The sequence below is a fragment of the Rhinatrema bivittatum genome, chromosome 1 (assembly GCF_901001135.1).
Source record: "Rhinatrema bivittatum chromosome 1, aRhiBiv1.1, whole genome shotgun sequence".
In the NCBI taxonomy this organism is placed as follows: domain Eukaryota; kingdom Metazoa; phylum Chordata; class Amphibia; order Gymnophiona; family Rhinatrematidae; genus Rhinatrema; species Rhinatrema bivittatum.
In genome coordinates, this window is record NC_042615.1 from 495361743 (window position 1) to 495381941 (window position 20199).

A 20199-nucleotide genomic window follows, 5' to 3' on the forward strand; every position below is an offset into this window, starting at 1 on the left:
TGCCTTTCGGCTTATGTAATGCCCCTGCTGTCTTCCAGAATCTGATGAATGAGGTACTCCGAGAGATGCTTCATTCTTTCGTCATAGTGTACCTTGATGACGTTCTGATCTATTCCCAAGATCTCTCCTCCCATCGCCAACACGTCAAACAGGTCTTACAGGCTCTAAGAGACAATCATCTATACGCTAAATTTGAAAAATGTCAATTTGAGCGCGAGTCACTTCCGTTCTTGGGATATATTGTTTCCTCGTCCGGTTTCCAGATGGACCCAGAGAAGGTGGCGGCCATTGTCAAATGGCCTCGCCCGTCTGGCCTGAAGGCGCTACAGCGATTCCTTGGATTCGCCAATTTTTACAGGCATTTTATACCACATTACTCCCAGAAGGTAGCTCCTCTCACGGCGCTTACTCGCAAAGGGGTTAACGCTCACGATTGGTCCACTACCGCCTCGGCTGCCTTTGAAGACTTAAAACAAGCATTCCTAGACGCTTCCTGCCTACGACACCCAGATCCACAACGACCCTTCATCCTGGAGGTCGATGCCTCGAATCTGGCTGTTGGAGCGGTGCTCAGTCAACACGATACTTCGGGCAAATTGATGCCATGTTCTTACTTCTCTAAAAAGTTTTCGCCTGCTGAATGTAACTATGGCATCGGAGACAAAGAACTCTTAGCCATCAAGTTGGCCTTCGAGGAGTGGAGGCAATGGCTGGAGGGGGCTAATCATCCGGTGACAGTGTACACTGATCACAAAAATTTATTGTACTTGGCCCAAGCTCAACGACTAAACTCGCGGCAAGCAAGATGGTCACTCTTCTTCAGTCGTTTCAATTTCATCCTCAAGTTTCGACCAGCTGAGAAGAACGTTCGAGCCGATGCTCTATCTCGTACCTATCAGCCGGAAGAAGAGGACGACTCTCCACGAACCATCCTGGATCCTGCCTGTGTTCAAATAACTACCACTTCCATTGCTTCCTCAAATAAGACTACCGTTCCTAAGAGGCTTCGGACGAAAGTCTTGTCTTGGGGCCATGACTCCTTGACCGGGGGACATGCTGGTAGACTAAGAACATTGGATCTTATAAATCGTTTCTATTGGTGGCCTGGTCTTCGACGTGATGTTTCCCTTTACGTGAATTCTTGCCCCACTTGCGCCCTGCAGAAACCGCTTAATGGCCCTCCGAGAGGGTTTCTACAACCGTTACCTATACCCACGGAACCCTGGACACATATTGCTACTGATTTTATGGTGGAACTCCCGCCTTCGCAAGGCAAGACTGTGGTATGGGTCACGGTGGACCGCTTCTCTAAAATGGCTCACTTTGTGCCTTTGCCCAAATTACCTTCCGCCACTGAACTGGCTTCTCTGTTCACACACCATGTATTCCGTATTCATGGTCTGCCTCAGGACATTGTATCTGACAGAGGCCCTCAATTCACAGCCAGGTATTGGAAAGCCTTATGCAAAAAATTTAAGATCCAGCTGAGTTTCTCCTCCGCTTTCCACCCGCAAAGTAATGGGCAAACCGAACGCATGAATCGTTCATTAACCACAAACAAGATAATTGGGTGGAGCTTTTGCCTTGGGCAGAATTCGCCTATAATAATCAAATACATACGGCGACGGGGAAATCCCCTTTTCAAATTGTGTACGGTAAACAGCTCAAACCACCGTTACCTCTACCAGTACCAACCTCCTCACCAGCTGCTCAATTGACCGCGGACCAATTGAGTAAACTTTGGTCCTCTACTCAACACCGACTTCAGAAAGTCGCACGCACTTCTAAACGCTACTATGATCGACACCGAAAACCGGCATTCGCTTTTTTCCCAGGCGATCGAGTGTGGCTTAGTACAAAGAACATTCATCTGAGGCAACCTTCCAAGAAGCTCTCACCCAAGTTCTGTGGTCCTTTCCGCGTTGCAGAGAGGGTAGGGCTGGTCTCTTACCGTCTACGACTCCCAACCACTTTACGCATTCATGATGTCTTTCACGTCTCCCTCTTAAAACCAGTGATTCTTTCCAGATTCCACCCCAGGCCTCTTGAGGACGCTTCCATCACTACGGATGAGGATCCTACGTTTCAGGTACGAGAGGTCCTGGATGCTCGCTTCGCCAACAGACGTTGGGAATATTTGCTAGCCTGGGAAGGTTGTGGAGACGAGGACAATACGTGGGAGCCTGCCCGCAACATCTTGGACAAGACTCTTCTGCAGCAATATCATCTGGACCATCCTGACAGGCCAAGCCCTCTGAAGAGGGGGCGTAAAGGGGGGGGTACTGTTGCAGTCCCAGTCGCTAGGCTAGCGACCGGGTCCTTACCTTTCTCCTGCCTCCCCCGGTCTCGCTGCAATCCGTTGCTCCTGGGGCCTGCAGGGCCGCATGGCAGCGTCTCTCTCCACGTGGAGACGCTGCCGAAGGACGATTCTGACTCCTCCCACTGCCAGGCAACGCGCGCGCGTGAGCAGGGGGCTCTTAAAGGTCCAGCACCCGGAAGTGCTGAACCGCCCTGTTCCTGACGTCAGACGCTGGCTGGCTATTTAAACCATCGTCTGACTTCCTTGCTTTGCCTTTGCAACGAGGTCGCTCTCCTGAGTGCTTAGTTGCTTCCCAGCGTTGCTTTCAGCCTTGGTTCCTGCTTGTTCCAGCCGTGCCTTGCTTCCAGCTCTGGTTCCTGCTTGTTCCAGCCGTGCCTTGCCTTGCTTCCAGCTCTGGTTCCTGCTTGTTCCAGCCGTGCCTTGCTTCCAGCTCTGGTTCCTGCTTGTTCCAGCCGTGCCTTGCTTCCAGCTCTGGTTCCTGCTTGTTCCAGCCGTGCCTTGCTTCCAGCTCCGGTTCCAGCTTGTCCCAGCCGTGCCTTGCTTCCAGGTCAGGTTCTGTTTGGTCCTGCTGTGCCTTGGCTCCAGCTCTGGGCTCCACTTGCTGTCTACATATCCTGACTCCAGCTCCGGTTCCTGATTCTCCTTTGTCTTCAGCCAGCCACGAACCTTGGTCTTCTTCACGATTCTCCTTTGTCTTCAGCCAGCCACGAACCTTGGTCTTCTTCACGATTCTCCTTTGTCTTCAGCCAGCCACGAACCTTGGTCTTCTTCACGATTCTCCTTTGTCTTCAGCCAGCCACGAACCTTGGTCTTCTTCACGATTCTCCTTTGTCTTCTGCCAGCCTCGAACCTTGGACTCTTTCACGATTCTCCTAAGTCCCAGCGACTCGGACCCCTACGGGCTCCTCCTGGGGGGGTCTCGGGTTTCCAGGGTGAAGACGCCACCAGTCCGCTCCAGCTGAGTGCCGCCTCCCGGCTTATTAACTCCTGTGGACGCTGTCCACCTCAGCCGGCCCAAGGGTCCACTATTGACTTTACTCATAACATAACAGCCCCGGTATATAAAAAACTCTTAAATAAATAAATAAATAAATCATCTGATAAGAATATATTCATTAAGAAGAAAATAGTTCCCTGGGAAAGGAGGAGGAGAGGTAAAGGAAGAAGAAAGTGTGAACAGACACTCCCCCCCCCCCCCCCCCGCTCCACTGCTTTCCCACTAATCTGGGGGGGGGGGGGGGATGGTTGAACAATGTAATAAAACCCGTGCTAACAACAGAGCTAAATTTTAGCATGGGTTTTAATGTACCTTGGCATTAAAAACTGGTGAACCCTGACATGCAAATAGACCAAGGGTTAAAAAAAACACTTTATTTAATGCTAATTCACGGTAAACCTGGGGAACCAGCCTCCTCTCTCCCACCCACCCACCCAAGATCCAAAAATAATGGCCAGCCCTTCCAAGTCCCTCTTCTCTTTCCCACCCCCAACGCCCCGGCAACTCCCTGAAGAGGAGAAGACCTTCTCTCCCCCCTGCCGGGGCTGCTGCTGTCAATCTGAGCTGTAACTCATTTGATATTAATTTATTCACTCCTCCACGGCCACCGATTGGTCCCTTCACCGTCCGCTGTCAGTGTAAGGACCAATCCCCGTTCAGGGAAAGGGGACTGCTCCTTTCACTGAAAGCGGACGGTGAAGGCGGTATTTGCCTCTTAGCCAGCGCCTCATATTGCCCGGCTCATGAGGAAATGGCTTGTTTTCTGCAAAGCAGCTCCTCTTGCTCCCTGTCAAACAGCTCCTGCAGAGTCTCACAAATTCTGAGTGGGGGGGAAAGAAGGTATATTCTTCACGGGGTGGGAAATTCGGTGTGAATTCTGCATTGTGGGGTTGTGCAGAAATTCCAGAAGAGCCCCTGCTGCTTTCAGCTAACGCCCGTCAGGCTTCCAGGTGCCTTGAACAGTGTAAAAGGAAATCTCCTCACTCAATTAACTTTACTCGTGCGATCTCTTTGTAAAAGATTTTCAGCCTGCCAGTTTTAGGATTTTACTGATCTGGTGGCTGTGTCAGTTCAGTAAGCACTGAAACGTAACAAGAAATTGAATAAGAAAAGCAAAGAAAAACTGTCTGCCTTGCAGCCTGACTCACATAACCAGGAAGTCCAGCCTGCAAACCGTAGGATGGAATTTTTTTTTACTGAGCCTCTCTCTGTAAGTGACAGACAATAATAAATGTCTGAGCCAGCTTGGATTAGCTGTTAATCTCTGTTTTACTTTTTTTGACAGCAGACCTGTTAGGACAGCTTATCCTAGTTGTGTAGGGTGCATATTGCCATTTATAATCATCATAGGGTAGATGAATGGCAAAATACTCATGAGCTAAATACAATGGAGGAAGGGGGTTTCTGAGATTTAGGGCAAAGTTTGCAAAAGCTTGCACGGAAGTTAAACATCTAAAACCTGTACTCAGATGGCCGCCGAGATAAAGAACTACACCTCTAATGAATTTTCAGGGCCGGCCTGGTGCAGGAGACTTGGGTTCCACTCCTGAGCCCAGCTGCTGCTCCTCAGGCTGGCTTAGGCTGCTGTGAAGGCAATGTTGATAGCTCGAATGGCAGGGGGGGGGGCCCCCAAACTTTGCAGGGAAGGGCCTCATAGGGCATTGCAAATCACTGAGAAGGCTCGAGGTGAGGGGAGGGGGGGGCGGGTAGGGCATAGTTACCCTTTGAAGTTTGCTAGAGTGGGGGGAGGGGACTGTCATGTCTGGCACTTCCCTTGATTTGCAGAGGAAAAGCAGGGGCAGGATTCGGAAAGAGAGTCAGTAACAGTATTTCTAGATTTCTCACAAGTTGGCACTGAGAATCAGCCCCCTGAGGTGTAGGGGGGGATATGTGTGTGTGTGTGTGTATATGTTTGCGTAGCACACTCCCTCCCCTTCCTCTCTGTCATCCCCTTCCCTCTTACTCTCACACCCATCCCTACCTTTTCTCTTTCCTACCCTCACGCTCACACTCCTTCCCCTCCTCCCACCCAGCCCTCTCTTCCTCCCTTTTCTCTCTCTCACTCCCTCCTTATTTCACTTACTTTTCCCCCTCTTCCCTTTCTTCCCTCACTCTCCTTTTCTTCCTTCTCACTCACTCTCCCCTCCTTGTTCTTACTCTTTAACCCCCTCCCCTCCCCTTCCCTCTTTTACTCTGACTCCTCCCCTTCTCTCTCATTACTCTCCTCTCCTATCCCCTCAAATCACCTCCAACTATCTTGTTTCTTCTTGATCTTCCAGTGGCAAGGCATGGCCTACCTGCCAGTGGATCTTTCCAGTGTCATGCATCTGGCTTGCTCTTCTACTGCTGATGGGATCTGCCCTCTCCACCAGTGGCTTTTTTTGCAGTGCCGTAGGTCCAAACAGCTCTTTTACTGCTGGCAAGTCCTAAGAAACACCACCAGCCTTTCTGCTGCTATCTCTTCTGATATAAGTGAAGGGGGCGGGGGGGGGGCGGACTTCTTCTGCAAGCAGGAGTCTGGTCTACAAAAAAAGAAAAAAAGGTATGGCAGGCTGTAAAACTGTGCTTCGTGGGCCAGATCCAGCCCACGGGTCATAGTTTGGGTTCCCTGCCCTATGAGAAAGGAGTCCTAGCCATTGCATAATGGTGACACCTAGTGGGCAGATTCAGATTCACTTTTACCAGGATCCAGAAGGAGTTGTGTTTTTGTGGCCTCTGACTAAGGACAGTCATTGCAATAGTTGGAATAAAGGAGGAGTGTTGGGAGGAGGGAAGGTAAGATCATAAGAAGTGCCATATTGAGTCCGAACAAAGGTCCATCAAACCCAGCATTCTGACTCTTGACAGGGGCCAGTCTGGGTTACCTGAAGTACCCAGCAAATCTCAGTCTGAGAGTCTGTTTCATGTTGCTGTCCCGAAGAATGCAGAGGAAGAGAAACCAAGGGTCTAACTGGCTAATAATTATTTATGGGCCTGTCCTCCAGAAACCTGACCAAATCTTTTTTTGAAACTCACTTACACTACTGGCCTTAACCACATTTTCTGGCAGCAAGCTCCATAGCTTAATTCTGCGTTGAACGTAAAGATACGTGAGGGTGAGGGCCGACGTGTGTGCGCCCGAGCGCTGGCCTGCGCCCAGGGGCGCGGCTATTTCATAAACTGTGCGCTTATATGTGCGCATGTCATAAAATAGCCTGGTGTGTGCGTGTGTGCCAAATTGTGAGTGGGCATGCACATGGGTGCGCAAATCCCGTTTCTACCGTGCAAATCAGCGGATTTTAAAAGGGGCACGCACCAATGCTATTCCCAGTTTTACTAGTTCATCCTCAATTAGCTCCAACGCTTACAAACCCGATGTGCCTAGTTTTCTTTATTTTTTAACTTACACGCTTCGGCGCACGCTGGAGTGTGTAAGTATTTACACACGCACATGTCTGATTCATGTTCAGTTCGTCCCCAGTTCACCCAGTTAAGAGATAAGTCCTCCAGTCCCACCATGGTTTGATAGCCTTCACTCCACCCAGTTAGCCCCAGCCCTTAAAACCCTGCAGATCAGCCCAGTTTTCTTTATCTTATAACTTACACATCATCCATAGCAGAAGTAAAGTTTCATGGCAGGGGGCGTCGGCTCGCATAAGTATATTTATGTGCCCATCTCAGGTTCACGCCCCAAAATGCACCTGCCCTGCCTAGACTATGCCCCACCCCTTTTAAAGATATTTCGAGGTATGCGCCCTCCAGGGAATATGCACGTATGTCGGCTTTTAAAATCCGTTCAGCGCACACGAGCCCGACTTATTTGCGCATCCCCTAATTAAGGCGCGCATTGGGCTTTTAAATTTAAATTTAAAATTCACCTTATAGATCGTATATCCTCTGGGGATAGGGAAATATCTGCAGTACCTGAATGTAATCCGCTTTGAAGTGCCAAAAAGCAGAAAACAAATCAAATAAATAAATACCTCTGCTGGAGACTGGATGGGCAGCCTTTCTTCCTTTTCTCTACTCTTTTGCCAGATTGGCGAGCGATATCCCTGAAGCTGAGGGACACCATGATGACCAAATACACTTCTCTTCTTTCTTCCTCTTTTTTTGGGCAGGAAGGATAGATAAAAGTTTCCCCCAAGCTAAAATTCACACAGAATTCTTAACTGCCAAAAATCAGCAGAGATGTCCCAACAGCCACATGGGTGTGAGTTGGAAATGACTCTCTTTGCTTTCCAAGATTCCTCAGCCAAGGCTTTGGGCCTTGGCCCTGAAAAATGAAGAGAACTGAAAGGAAACACTCCCTCTGTCTGTAAAGCCAAACTATATATCCAAATAGACACTGGGGGTCACTGGCTCTTATGCAAGCAGGAACCAACCAGTATTCACAGCCTGTAGTGGGGTTGCTGTGGCAAAGATGATACATTCCTTATCTCTACACTGCTGGGTTCTATCTAGTAGGCCATATATCTAAGTAGAGAATCCATTGGGAGCCTACCAGTGTAATTGGGGTTATTTCATATAAACATATTATTAAACTTATTCAAATATGCCCCTATCCAAATACTCAGTATTTAATCTCAGGTATTAGCAGAACAACCAACAGGACAGGTGCCACAGGGATTGGCAGGAACAGGAGCACCCGGAGATTCAGGCCTCAGGTTGGAGAGGTGAGCCCTGCTTCGAAAAGTGTCTGCTTGTTTCCCTTTGGAGTCAGGCTGCAGTTTAAACCCAGCAGCTTGTTGATGATGGCAATAGGTGGGTAGGACCCACAGGAGCCCCTCAGCTGCACAGAGCAGGTGCTGCGGGAATCAGCTTACATAGATTGTCAATATGGAACACAACATGGTGTATGCATAAAAAGGATTGTTTTCTCTTCTGTTGATCACTTTGCAATTGTCCACATTAAATTTTATCTGCCATTTAGGTGTCCAGTTCCCCAGTCTTGCAGTGTCCTCCGGCAATTCCTCACCATCAGCTTGCAGTTTACTCTGAATAATTTGCAGATTTGATCACATTGTTCATTGCTCCTTTTTCTAGATCGTTTATTGTTTCAATGTATATATACATCATTCTTCCATAGAAGCTCAGAATAACTAACAATGTCATCACACTGCTGTGAGACTATAAATAACGGGTTACCCCCCTAGTCAGCTAAGAAATCCTCTGATGGTTATTGACCTGTCAAAAACGCATTGTCCATGAGCTTCACACAGTGTTCTACTGCAGGCCTAAAGGTAAAAAAATCACCTTAGAATTGTTAGTCTGATTACCATAAAACCACGAGCCAAGTGGAACCTCTTCTGGAGTCCTTGAAATGCAGGGGACTCCCCACCCGTGCACTGAACCAGCTGGGGTCCAAAAAAATTGGTAACCTGCTGACTGATGGACCTCAAGTGACTAGACTGTCAGAGCCCACTGACTGGCCAAGAGAAACGTTAGGGCTGGCCACAACCAGACATGGAAATCCATCGATTGATAATGCAGTGCGTGTTAATGGGCCCTGGGGCCTCCAGACAAGCAGGTCTGTAGGGCCTGAACACTGCGCCTTCAGCTAATTTGTCCCGCACTGGATGCCGCAACACCATTCTGGAGATAAACGACACTGTTAGTACCCGCAAACAGGGAAAACTACATCTTTGATGAACACCGCAGGCAGGTATAGAGAGAGGGAGCTGGGCCAGGTCCCTCCCTTTATTCTCCGCAGGAAGAGGACTTCCCTCTCCTGGGTCGCCATGCAGCAAGCCACACAGTTTGACTCACGCAGGGACTCAGGCCGCATAGCACCTAAACATCTCCCTGCCTCCCCTACTCTTCTGTGTTAGGAGCGCAGAGTAGAGAGATGGATAAAGCCGGGCCCGGCGCCAGGATATCTGTAGCAGCTGCGGACCCAGACTGGCTGCCTCCCTCATTGATAGTTGTGTTTATCTCAATTTTCCAATCACCATTATAGTATTTTGTCATTTTGTAGAGCACCCAAGAGATATATTTACACTGTGCATGCTTTGTATAAAAAAAAAAGAAAGTGACAAAATTAATCATTGCTGAACACTGATTCAGCCCATAGAAGCAAAGAGAAGGAGGAAGGAGAGGAGCCTGGGAACCATTTTCTGTTATTTCACTCTTCTCTGAGTAACACGCTCGTTATTTCCTAAGCTATCAAAAGCCGAGTAACATTAAATAAACACTTACATCATCATAATGTTTCACTCATGGTTTCCTGAAAAAAAAAAAGGCATACAACAGTGACCCAGACTATTTTCTAAGGTAAAGCGGGACATACTGTAGAACGCATTATTACATCCCAGTCACAGCAACTGAACCAATTCTCTCCTGTCCAACCAGTGCAGTATCTCTCATTCTGCCACTGCCTGTACAGCCCAGCTGGTTGATTAGGTTTTGGTGTCTCCGTGTGTGGTGATCGCCCAATTCTTGCACCATTTCTACCATGCACATATATCATATCTTCCAAAATCGCACAGAATGCCAGGTTACATAGGGAAGATTTCTGCTTCTACTCAGTTGGAAGTTATGAAAGATGTTATATGTTTCTGACTATACTTTTTGTTGACTTGGAGCCCAACAGAGAGTATACAAAAGAAAAGGCAGAGATTGATTAAGTGTTATGTTACATTAGAATTAAAAAAACAAAAAAAACACTTCAGAAGTCTCTTAATTGAGCTCCACCGTCTCTTGTGATTTAGACATTTTAAGATGCTAGGGACCTTTTGACATTCTCCAACACCTGGAAAAAATTAGGAATATAATGCCCATAATTATGCCCTGACTGTATGCTTTACTGAACAAAGGCAGGGATACAATTTGAAATGTATTGCTTTATTCTAATCTCTGAGTAGCTGAGTCACTGTTCTTCATTGACACCAGCTACAATTCCTCATTTGAGTAAATATTCCTTAAATTACACCAGATATATAATTATGGGGGTAATTTCTAAACTGTTCATATTAGGACAGTTCTACCAATGGATTTTATACCAATTTTCAAGGATAAAGTGCGCATATAGAGGATAACTTTTGAAACTGCTCGCATGCACCCATAGATGCATGTATATTGGTACCCAGTAATTTACTACTTTTATTTTATAATCTGCACGCAAATGATATGTACAGGTTATAAAATTTTAAAAACATATGCGTGCAAATATGCTCAAGTATTTAAAAACTGTGAACTGCGCAACTTTAGACTTATCTGGAAAAGTACAGCACTTATCCAGATAATTTCTAATTTATGTGGCTAAGTAATGACAGCTGAATAAGTCTGAAAAGTTCTATTTGTTCATCTGTTTAGCACTTTTTGGACTTATCCTAGTATGTAAGATAGCCAGATAAGTCTAAAAAAAAAGCACTAATTATCCTGATAAGTTGAAATTTGTCAGTCTAAATAATGGCAAAGGTACTACTTAGCCGGATAAGTCAGAATTTAGATGGATAATTATTTGCAAATGATATACCCATGTATTTGTACTTCAGGTTTTAAAGGAATACGCAAAAAGATTTTACTCATGTTATTTATACACATTTACCCCCTGTAAGTCAGCTTTTACATGCATAAGGGGATTTTATAAAATGCACGTGACTATGAAATAACCAGTGTTACCAATTAGTTTACCAGTTTGCCCAGTCCATCTGCAACTTGTGAGGACCTTCCTGGCTCTTCAGTCTAAAGCACCCCCATTTCTCACAGATCCCCCACCCAATCATTTTTTCACTTTTTAAGATGTTTACAATCACTTACGGGCCAATACAGTACAGTGTGCTCTGGAGCGCACTGTTACCCCGCATTTGGACGCGCGTTTTCGACGCACTAGCTCTACCCCTTATTCAATTAATATCATGGCGATATTAAGTCGGAGGTCCCAAAAGTTTAAAATAATTTAAAAAAAAAATTTTAAATCGGCCCATGGCTCGCAGATTGAAAACCAGACGCTCAATTTTGCCGGCGTCCGGTTTCCGAACCCGTGGCTGTCAGCGAGTTTGAGAACCGACGCCGGCAAAATTGAGCGTCGGCTGTCAAACCCGCTGACAGCCGCCGCTCCTGTCAAAAACGAGGCTCTAGGGATGCGCTAGTGTCCCTAGCGCTTCTTTTTACCGCGGGCCGTAATTTGCATGTTTGTCCCCCTCGGAGGGAACGGGGAAAGCCATTGGGGCTTCCCTAGGGCTCGGGGCGCGCAAGGTGCACAAGTGCGGCTGCACGCGCATGTTATAAAATCGGGCGTACGTTACAAAATCTGTCCCAGTGTGTGTACCTTTACCTGCTTCAGGGGAGACATTCTTGGGGACATGTTTTGGTGGTAATGGGAAACCATTCATGTAGCAAAAAAGAAAAATTTGCTTTTCCAAGCTATGTGCATTATTTCACAGTGGAAATCTGCCCGGAGGGAAAAAAAAAACAGGTGCAAAGTCTACAGCTCCTTTGTGCTAGGTTCATGCATATACATGGCCTGTGGGTACAAAGGACCCAAAGACTTTGCACTTAAGTGGGCTATTTGAAAATAGTGTTAAGATCAGGGGAGGGAAAATAATGCACGTGGCTTGCATTTTCACATTTGTATGTGTTATTTTCCATGAAAAAAGTATCTGCAAAAAAAAAAAAAATGGTGCAAATATCTGTGAATACTTTGTCCCTATGGCAATTTGTGAAGTTAAAATATGTGCAAGCTTTCACTTTGAAAATTGCTGCAAAGTCCAAAGGTAGGAAGTTTGAAAATTGTCTGTCCAATAAAACCATCTCTCACCCCCACCCTCTCCCCCAGTGGGAAAAAAATACCTATCATTGTTTTCAGTTTTTAAATTATAGGGGAAGGGATAGTCCTAAAGCTTGGCTGTGCCACTGTGTGTTACAGAGCATGAGAGCAATGTTCAAGTCTCCTCACACCAGAGAGGAGACACGATGACTGCTGTAGCAGGGATAACCACTGCTGGCTTGAGAGTAACACCGGATGCTTATGTCTCAGATGAGACTTCCCTTCTGTTTTCAGCAAAGGAACCTGGTATGCCCACAGGCTCATTCTGGGGTATAAACTGGGAGAAAATATATACGGTAGTGGAAAAAGTAATGGGGCAGATTTTCAAAGGGTTACGTGCTCGGGGCCTCTGGCAGGCGTAACTTGTGAGATAAAGGTACAGGGTTTTGGGTTTTTTCGGGCTAGGGGCGGGACAGGTAGGGGAAGGTGGGGGAGGGAACGTGGGAAGCCAGCTGGTCTCCCTGAGGGCTTGGCGTGCACAAGGTTCACTAGTGTGCGCCCCTTGTGCGCGCCGACCCCTGGTTTTATAAGATGGACGCGGCTGCACGCGCATGTTATAAAATTGGGCGTACATTTGTGTGTGCCAGGTAGCGCACACAAATTGTCACCCCGCGCGTACATTTTAAAATATGCCCCAATGGTTCTAAATCTGACCTAGAAAGCACCTTCTCCTTTTAATTAAATGATTACAATGAACTTTTTGGTGTCAAACCAGATTTACAGTGAACCCTTTTCCGTTAGGGTCTAACTATGTGTCTATATTCAATTTATCTATTGCAGAGATGGCCAACTCCGGTCCTGGAGAGCCACAAGCAGGCCAGGTTTTCAGGATATCCACAATGAATATGAATGAGACAGATTTGCAGGCACTGCCCAGACTGTATGCAAATCTATCTGATGCATATTTATTGTGATATGCTGAAAACCAGGCCTGTTTATAGCTCTCAAGGTCTGGAGTTGGCCACCCCTGATCTATTGCCTCTAGCCCGGATGCATACTTCTTCCTTTTTGAGTATCCATCTTTTCAGTTATCTACATTTCTTTCATACATTGTTTCTTTGTAAACATAAATGTTAAATAAACCCTAAAACTTAATTTAGGAGGGTTTGAGATCCTATGTAGACCAATATGATTTTCCCAAACCATATGAGAGTACTTTCATCATATTGTAAGTACTTTATCTATTTAATGAATTTGGCTAAAATCTCAGCTACTTTTTGATGGACTTTTTCATCGCTGCCTTACTTGATATCTCTCTAGAGGGAATAAAAGTGTGGTTTGGCTGTTGCTGGTCCTAGAGATGAACATTTATAGTTGATAGGTATTCATTTAGAATCTTTTTCTCTCTCCCTCTCTCTCTTAGGTCGTTGGCTGTGATCACCAGTTGGGCAGCACTGTGAAGGAAGATAACTGTGGGGTCTGCAATGGAGATGGGTCTACCTGCCGACTTGTTCGAGGACAATACAAATCACAGCTCTCCGCCAACAAATGTAAGACACTGAATTCTACTGGGAGAGTGGACTCCTAATATGTAGGATGTAGTTAATAGTTTTACTTTTAGTTTTAAAGAAGATATTGTGGCAAGACACACATCTCATGTTTTTCAGCACCCATCTTTAGTACTAGAGTTGCTTAAACTGATCAAAATGAATCTTACATGGTGTGTGATGTATGCTGTAAACCTAGGGGTCAATATTCAGCATCACAGCCAGCAAACAGTTTATCCAGCCAAAGTTAAATGGATACATTGTTATAGATGCTCAACACAGCACTGCCGATTCGGCACTTTGCTGAATATACCAGATAAAGGACTTTAGTGAGATAAACTTATTTGGCTGTCTTCCAGCATGAGCAGATTTAGCCAGATAAATTATATGACTATCTGAATTAGCTGGATAAGTTATCCAGTTAACTTAACTCCACCCTGGCACATCCTTGAATCTCCTCCAACATATCTGGATAACTTTTATCTAGCTAAAAGTTAGCTGGTAAGTCAGAGGTGTGCAGGGTGGCAGGAACTTTAAAACTTGGTTTATCTGGCTAAGTGCCAAACATACAGGGAGATTTATCAAGCTGCAATAAGACTATAATGCATGTTAAACACCGTATATCAAGCAATAAAGCAGTATACCATGTGATATAGCACTGTCTTGGTGATACTGCATGATATTCATAATGTTTGGGCCCGAAACTCAACCCTGTTTCAATGAGCTGCTTTGCATGGCATTTCCATGTATGAATTTTGCAAATCCATGCAAAGCAGCTCATCCAAACGTAATCCTATACAAATAAAATAACGCAGAAGACATAAAAACTTGTATTTTACCTATAACGTTATTCTACCACATGAGTACCAAGACGTTAATGCAAGTAGAATTAAAGGACCAGGAGGCCCAAAACGACCCCCTCAAAAAAGTTCTTAAAAAGTTACCAGGGGTCTTATTATACCCTGGGGCCACCATTTGAGGTGTCCCTGCATAAAAAAAATATAAAAATAGAATAAATCTGCCATGCGTTGATGGCCTGCCTCCCTGCCCAAACCCCTCCCCAACTGAGTAATCCCCCCAGGTCCATCAGCAGCCCCTCCTTAAGGCATACTGCACCCCACCCGGCATCCCCCTTATCTTTAAAATAATCATTGTGGCCGGTAAGAAGAATCACGTGCCCCCTAGCCCTGGGTCTGGTGGACGCCATTTTCCAAAATGGGGCTGACTGGCCTTTGTCCCTATCATGTGGCACCATTTTCCACAAGGCCCCCTGCTGCATTCTTTTGTCTCGTGGACTTTTTCCCTGAGACAACAGAACGTGGCGATACTACCACCATATTTTGGCGTGGGCAAAATATTGCGGGATTGCCCCCCTTCCCCTTGATATTGTGCCCTTCCCACAATAAAATATCGCAGCTCTGTGTATCTAGGCCTTAGCTGGATGAACTGTCTGAATATTGACTCACAAGTTTAAAAGGGTTAATCCCAGTAGTGTTCTATCTTTCAGCTGAAACTCCTAGTAATTACCATAAGAAAATTTCTATGACCTCATCAGGCAAGTAAAATACCTTCAGCACTGTGTTTCTTCTTATTGATATGTTTGTTCAGTTATAGATATGTAGACTGTAGTTGATGATTTTCTGTAAAAAAAAAAAAAAAAAAAAAAAAATACAGACTTTGTGGTGTTTTCCTTGCCTGAAGAAGCTATAGTGATGCACTCATGATTACCCTAGGTTCAAGCTGAAAGATTGAGACTAGACGGATGGAATTCTGACACTAGGAATATAGCACAGTTTTGTGCTCCATTTTTTTTTTTTGAGCTTCAAAAAAATTATATCTAATTGTACACTGGTACATTTTCTTTGAAAATACTGGCATATGGTAATGGACAAGTCTACAGCAATTTTTGTACTGAACTAAAACTGGAATAAACCTTTAATAAATCCTCCTATTAGTCACATTTAGTCATGAAAATGGGTAAAGGTGAGTGTCTAAATGTTAGCTAGTTTTTCAACCCCAGTTTGATTTTTGTGGGAGTTGTGAGCCCTTTTTTTGTTGGTTAAAGGTGAGGGTTGACAGAGGTCGAGTGACTGTCGAAAATAGCCATCTAATTTTAAATGGTTATTTTAGAATTTGTAGCCAGATCTAACTGGCTAGGTTTATGGCTGAAAATTAATCTAAATATAGCCAAAATTTCCCTTGCTGGATTTAGGATGGTGACTGGGGTTACTCAGCTAAACTTAGCCAAATAGCGCTGAAAATTTGCGATGATTGGGTCAGACCTAAACTCATTCTGCATTCAGTTAAATTTTGTCTCTTTGTGAATTTCAGCAGTTAAATTATCCAGTTAGCAGAGGGGAATAGATATAAGCAGTTAACTCCCAAAGTTGGCCGGGTAAACCTTTAGAAAATCAAGTCTACAGAGAAGAGGTTTAGGGGTGAATTTTAAAAGCCTGGAGTGTGCCAAAACTGGGAGATACACGAATATGTACGGCCGATGTGCACCACACGGATTTTAAAAGGCGCCCAAGTATGTGTGTATCCCTCGGAACATAACCCAAATAAGTTGCAAAAAAGGGACAGGGCATAGGCGTGGTCTGGGCAGGGTGTGGGTGGGACATGGGCATTGTGGGACTGATATGAAATGTGCCATGTGATTATTCATGCACACAAGTGTTGTGGAGCGCTAGGAGAGCGATCCCACTCCTGGGTGATGTGTGTCCTTGGGCCACGGCTCGACCCCAGAGGGCTCTGAAGAGGTGCCGTGGGAGGCGTGGCATGCCCGAGCATGGGCTGGACGGGAGCAGGGCTGGAGTGACATGGAAGACAGGCCCTCCTCCGAACCTGCACGCTTCGGAAGACCCAACAACGCAATGTTGGTCTTGTGAACAATCCTCCGACCGTTCCCAACCCTTTCGGACCTGCCGCAGGGTACGGCACGAAGCGGCAGGCCAGATGGAGGCCAGGGCAGCGAAGGCTGGAACATGGATTCAGACGAGACTCAGGAACGACATAGACTCAGGCATAGACGTGGACTCAGGACGAGGTGCAGGATGCATAAACGTGGACTCAGGCACAGACGTGGACTCAGGACAAGGTGCAGGATGCATAGACGTGGACAGGCACAGACATGGACTCAGGACGAGGTACTGGATGCACAGAGGTGGAGTCAGGAACGAGGGCTGAAGGAAGACATGGGCACTGTCCCTCAGGGCGCCCTACTCAGACCACCCGCGGGACTGAGTCGCGGACCACCCTGTGAGCGGGAGAGCACAGGGAAGAGCAGGTTGCTGCACTCCTGGCAGCTTCAAGGCAGGTTAAAGCATCAGGATCAGGAACAAGGATTAAGACAGACCTCAGTGCTGGAACCAGGACATCTGGAACAGCAGGAACAACAGGACTGGAACACGGATACTGGAACAGGAGACACCTCAGGGCTGGAACATGGACATCTGAAACAGCAGGAACATCAGGACTGGAACACAAGTACTGGATCAAAAGACAAACCTTGGGACTGGAACGGCAAGCAGACATCAGGACTGGACGAGGAGCTCCAACAGGTAACAAGAAACACAGGACCTTGCAGAAGTGCTGGAACACGGACGACTTCCTGGAGCGAAGGATCTCAGGAGTGACCAACTCCTTGCGAAGGCAAAGACAGAATGAACGCTGAGCCCTTTAGTAGAGCTGAGGTGGACAACGCCCAGGGAGGGGTCAGCAGGGGGCCACACCTGGCTGGCCCTTGAAGAGGAGCAGAGAGACGCGCGCCCGCGCCCTAGGAGGCTGGAGAGAAGAGCTGGAAGCTGGTGGCGTCCTCAGCCACGTGGAAGGCCAGGGAAGCAGTGGAGCAGCCCTGGGCTGGAGCTGGGTGAAGGCAGGTCAGTGGAGCAGCTCTCAGCTGCAAGGACAGAAGCAGGAAGAAGCAGAGAGAGGTAAGGCTGGCTGCAGGCACCGGCAGAGAGAACAGAGAGCTGCAAGAACTGAAGCAGGAGAAGGGCTGACTGCAGGAACGGCTCCATGCCGTGAAGACAGCCCCAGGAGGAGAGGTAAGACTGCAGGCAGAGTAGAGAGCTGTAGCAGGCTGCAGGCACTGGCAGGGACGGCTTCCCAGCCAGGCAAGGACCCGGGCTGTAGCAGGCACCAGCAGAGACGGCCTGCTGACTGAAGGGCCCGGGATCGCAGCAGCACGTCGGGAGAAGGCAGGAACAGAGGAGCCGACCACATGGGAACAGCTGCGGGGACAGCCCCAGCTGATTCAGGGAGAAAGCAAGCAGCAGCGTCAGCAGCCCGACTGGCTGTGAGAAGGTAAGAGCCTGCCCATGCTCCTTGCGGGCAGGATCACAACACACAAGTGCGCGCCGGTGTTCCCTGCTGCGTAACATTACTATTGCTATGGATGGCATGCAAGTAAGAAAATAAAAACCTCTAGGCTAGTCAGCGGGGGCGGCACTTGTATACATATGTGCACATCCATATAAAATTGTATGCACATGTATGCGCGTACAGCCGATTTTATACCATGCATGCGTATACGCGCGTATGTTATAATACGGTTGCATCCTTTGATGTGAACCGGCATACGCATGTACATGTGTGCCCACGCGGCTGTTTAAAAGCTGCCATCTTAGAATGCAACTTTGAAGCTAGTTATGGGGTTTGCAGGCTGATTTACTTTGAAAATTCAGGCCAGTGGGGGAATTCAGGGGCTTTATATCCATGTGACGAGCAACTTCTGTGAAGCCAGGTGCAAAGTATTTGTGTGAAAGGAATTAAAAAATGAAATTCCCGCACATACATTCCTTCCTCTGACCTAATCCTTCCCCCCTTTTTCCCCCTTGGGTAATAGCTTGCTGGGAACATCTGTGTGCTTTTACTCACACTGAATGGGTGTTGGGGGAAAAAATTTCAGTCACACTTTTTTTTACATGGGTGTAAAGGGGATGTCTGTTTTCTGCTCCTAAGAAAATGTTCCTGCCTCTTAGCATTCAAAATGTGGCTTCAGCTGGTCTGAGTGTCCCCAGTATGACAGAAGTCTCAACAGACTCTGCCCTGTGGTGATGTCAGGGTAGCATCAGTGAGCTAAGGAGGAGTTCTGAGAGGAGTAAAATAATGTCATAAAAACCCCTGCTCCCAAATGGAAGCAGAAGTCATTGAGGGTGGTCTGAGAGGATGGACTGAGTAGGACTGAGGATTCCAAGCCCTGCAGTCCTGGTAGTCTTAGAGCCCTCTCCCATTGAGGGGCTCCTTTAGGGCCTGTCTCCCACTGAGAGGGTCCCGGGGAAGTTTGAGTTGGAGGAGAACATTTCCAGGGTGGAAGTTCCTGGCAATGCTGAATGGGATGGAAGAAGATATGGAAGAGTTTGGTGGAACAGTGTACTGGGAGGTGCCAGGGGGAAGGGCATCCTGCCTGGGAAGTGCACCAGAGTCAAAGGCTAATCCATCTGTCCTCAGCCCAAGGCTCCAAAGCTGAGATAGTAAGCAGAAACAGGTACTGGGTGAGCCCAGGAAGGGAAAGTGTACCTTCCCCAAAGAGCTGGCTTGTTTGTAGGAGAATTGGAAAGTGACTGTGATTTATTGTTTTGGTGCTGTGGAAATTATTTTTTTTTAACAGTATTGTGCACTATCCTGTGTGTGCTGTTTTTTGGACTTGTGTTATTGCCAGTAGTTGTGTTGACCATGAAGTGGTTTTTTTTTTGTTTTTCTTGTGACCGACTGGTGTTCAGAAGAACATAAGAACATGCCATATTGGATCTGACCAAGGGTCCATCAAGCCCAGCATCCTGTTTCCAACAGGGGCCAAACCAGGCCACCACCCTTCCCCTGGCCTGAGAGACAAAGGCCTTGAAAATACTTTCTTTTCCCCATTTGTGGAGGAACTGGGAGGTCAGAGGCTTTGTGCAGTCTGTGGCCCTTCTCGGTGCCCGGGATCAGAACTGGGCAGAGGTTACATGGGTAAACATTGGTTTACCCTCATAAAAAGATTTTGATAGTTACGCAGTAGTCAAGAGGTACATATTCAGCTGCTGTGTGGCTGTGCTAGATAGTCAGTTAGTTATGCCTAATCAGCTAGCTAGTGGTGTATATTGAGAGGCCCAGCCACACCATAGCAAATACCCAGATATCTTAAAGTTAGCCAGTTATGTACACCCCATTAACTTTAGGACAGCCCTACAGCCTAACAGAGTTAGCCGGAATGCCTCCTGCCCGCCCCTGGAACCTGCCTAGCTGATTATAGCCGGGTAAGCCATTTAGACAAACAATTATTACATTATCCATCTAAATGGCATTTGAATATGGACCTCCTAGTGTACAAGGGATGGATTGAAGTACTCTTAATTCAAGTGTTGATATTCATTGACAGTCTGCACTGGGGCTGTATTTGAAAAGGTGCAGGGGTAAAGTCTGTCGCGGGGCTAAATCCTTACACTGTCTCTCAAGTCCCAAACCGCCCTGGCTGTGGATTCTTTGACTGGGGGAGGGGAGGCTAAACCTCCAGGATCCAAGGCGTAAAGTTGGAAACCTCTTCACTGCATGTACTTGCTAATACTTAAATTATAGGTGCAATGAATTGCCAAGTAGGACATTCTGGTTGGCTGTTCCAAATTAAAACTTTAATTAGTTCTATTTAATCAAGTTGCACCAGCAA

The 20199-nt window shown here is 46.7% G+C and overlaps 1 protein-coding gene across 5 annotated transcripts in view; it reads left to right on the forward strand.

Annotated features, from left to right (window-relative positions):
• ADAMTSL1 (ADAMTS like 1) overlaps nucleotides 1-20199 on the forward strand; it is a 1467826-nt gene that overhangs the window by 943586 nt on the left and 504041 nt on the right. For all 5 annotated transcript variants that reach the window (XM_029608733.1, XM_029608741.1, XM_029608751.1 and 2 more), the window contains one exon: nucleotides 13430-13556. In XM_029608733.1, coding sequence (XP_029464593.1) covers nucleotides 13430-13556 — 127 coding nt within the window. The remainder of the gene's footprint in view (nucleotides 1-13429; nucleotides 13557-20199) is intronic.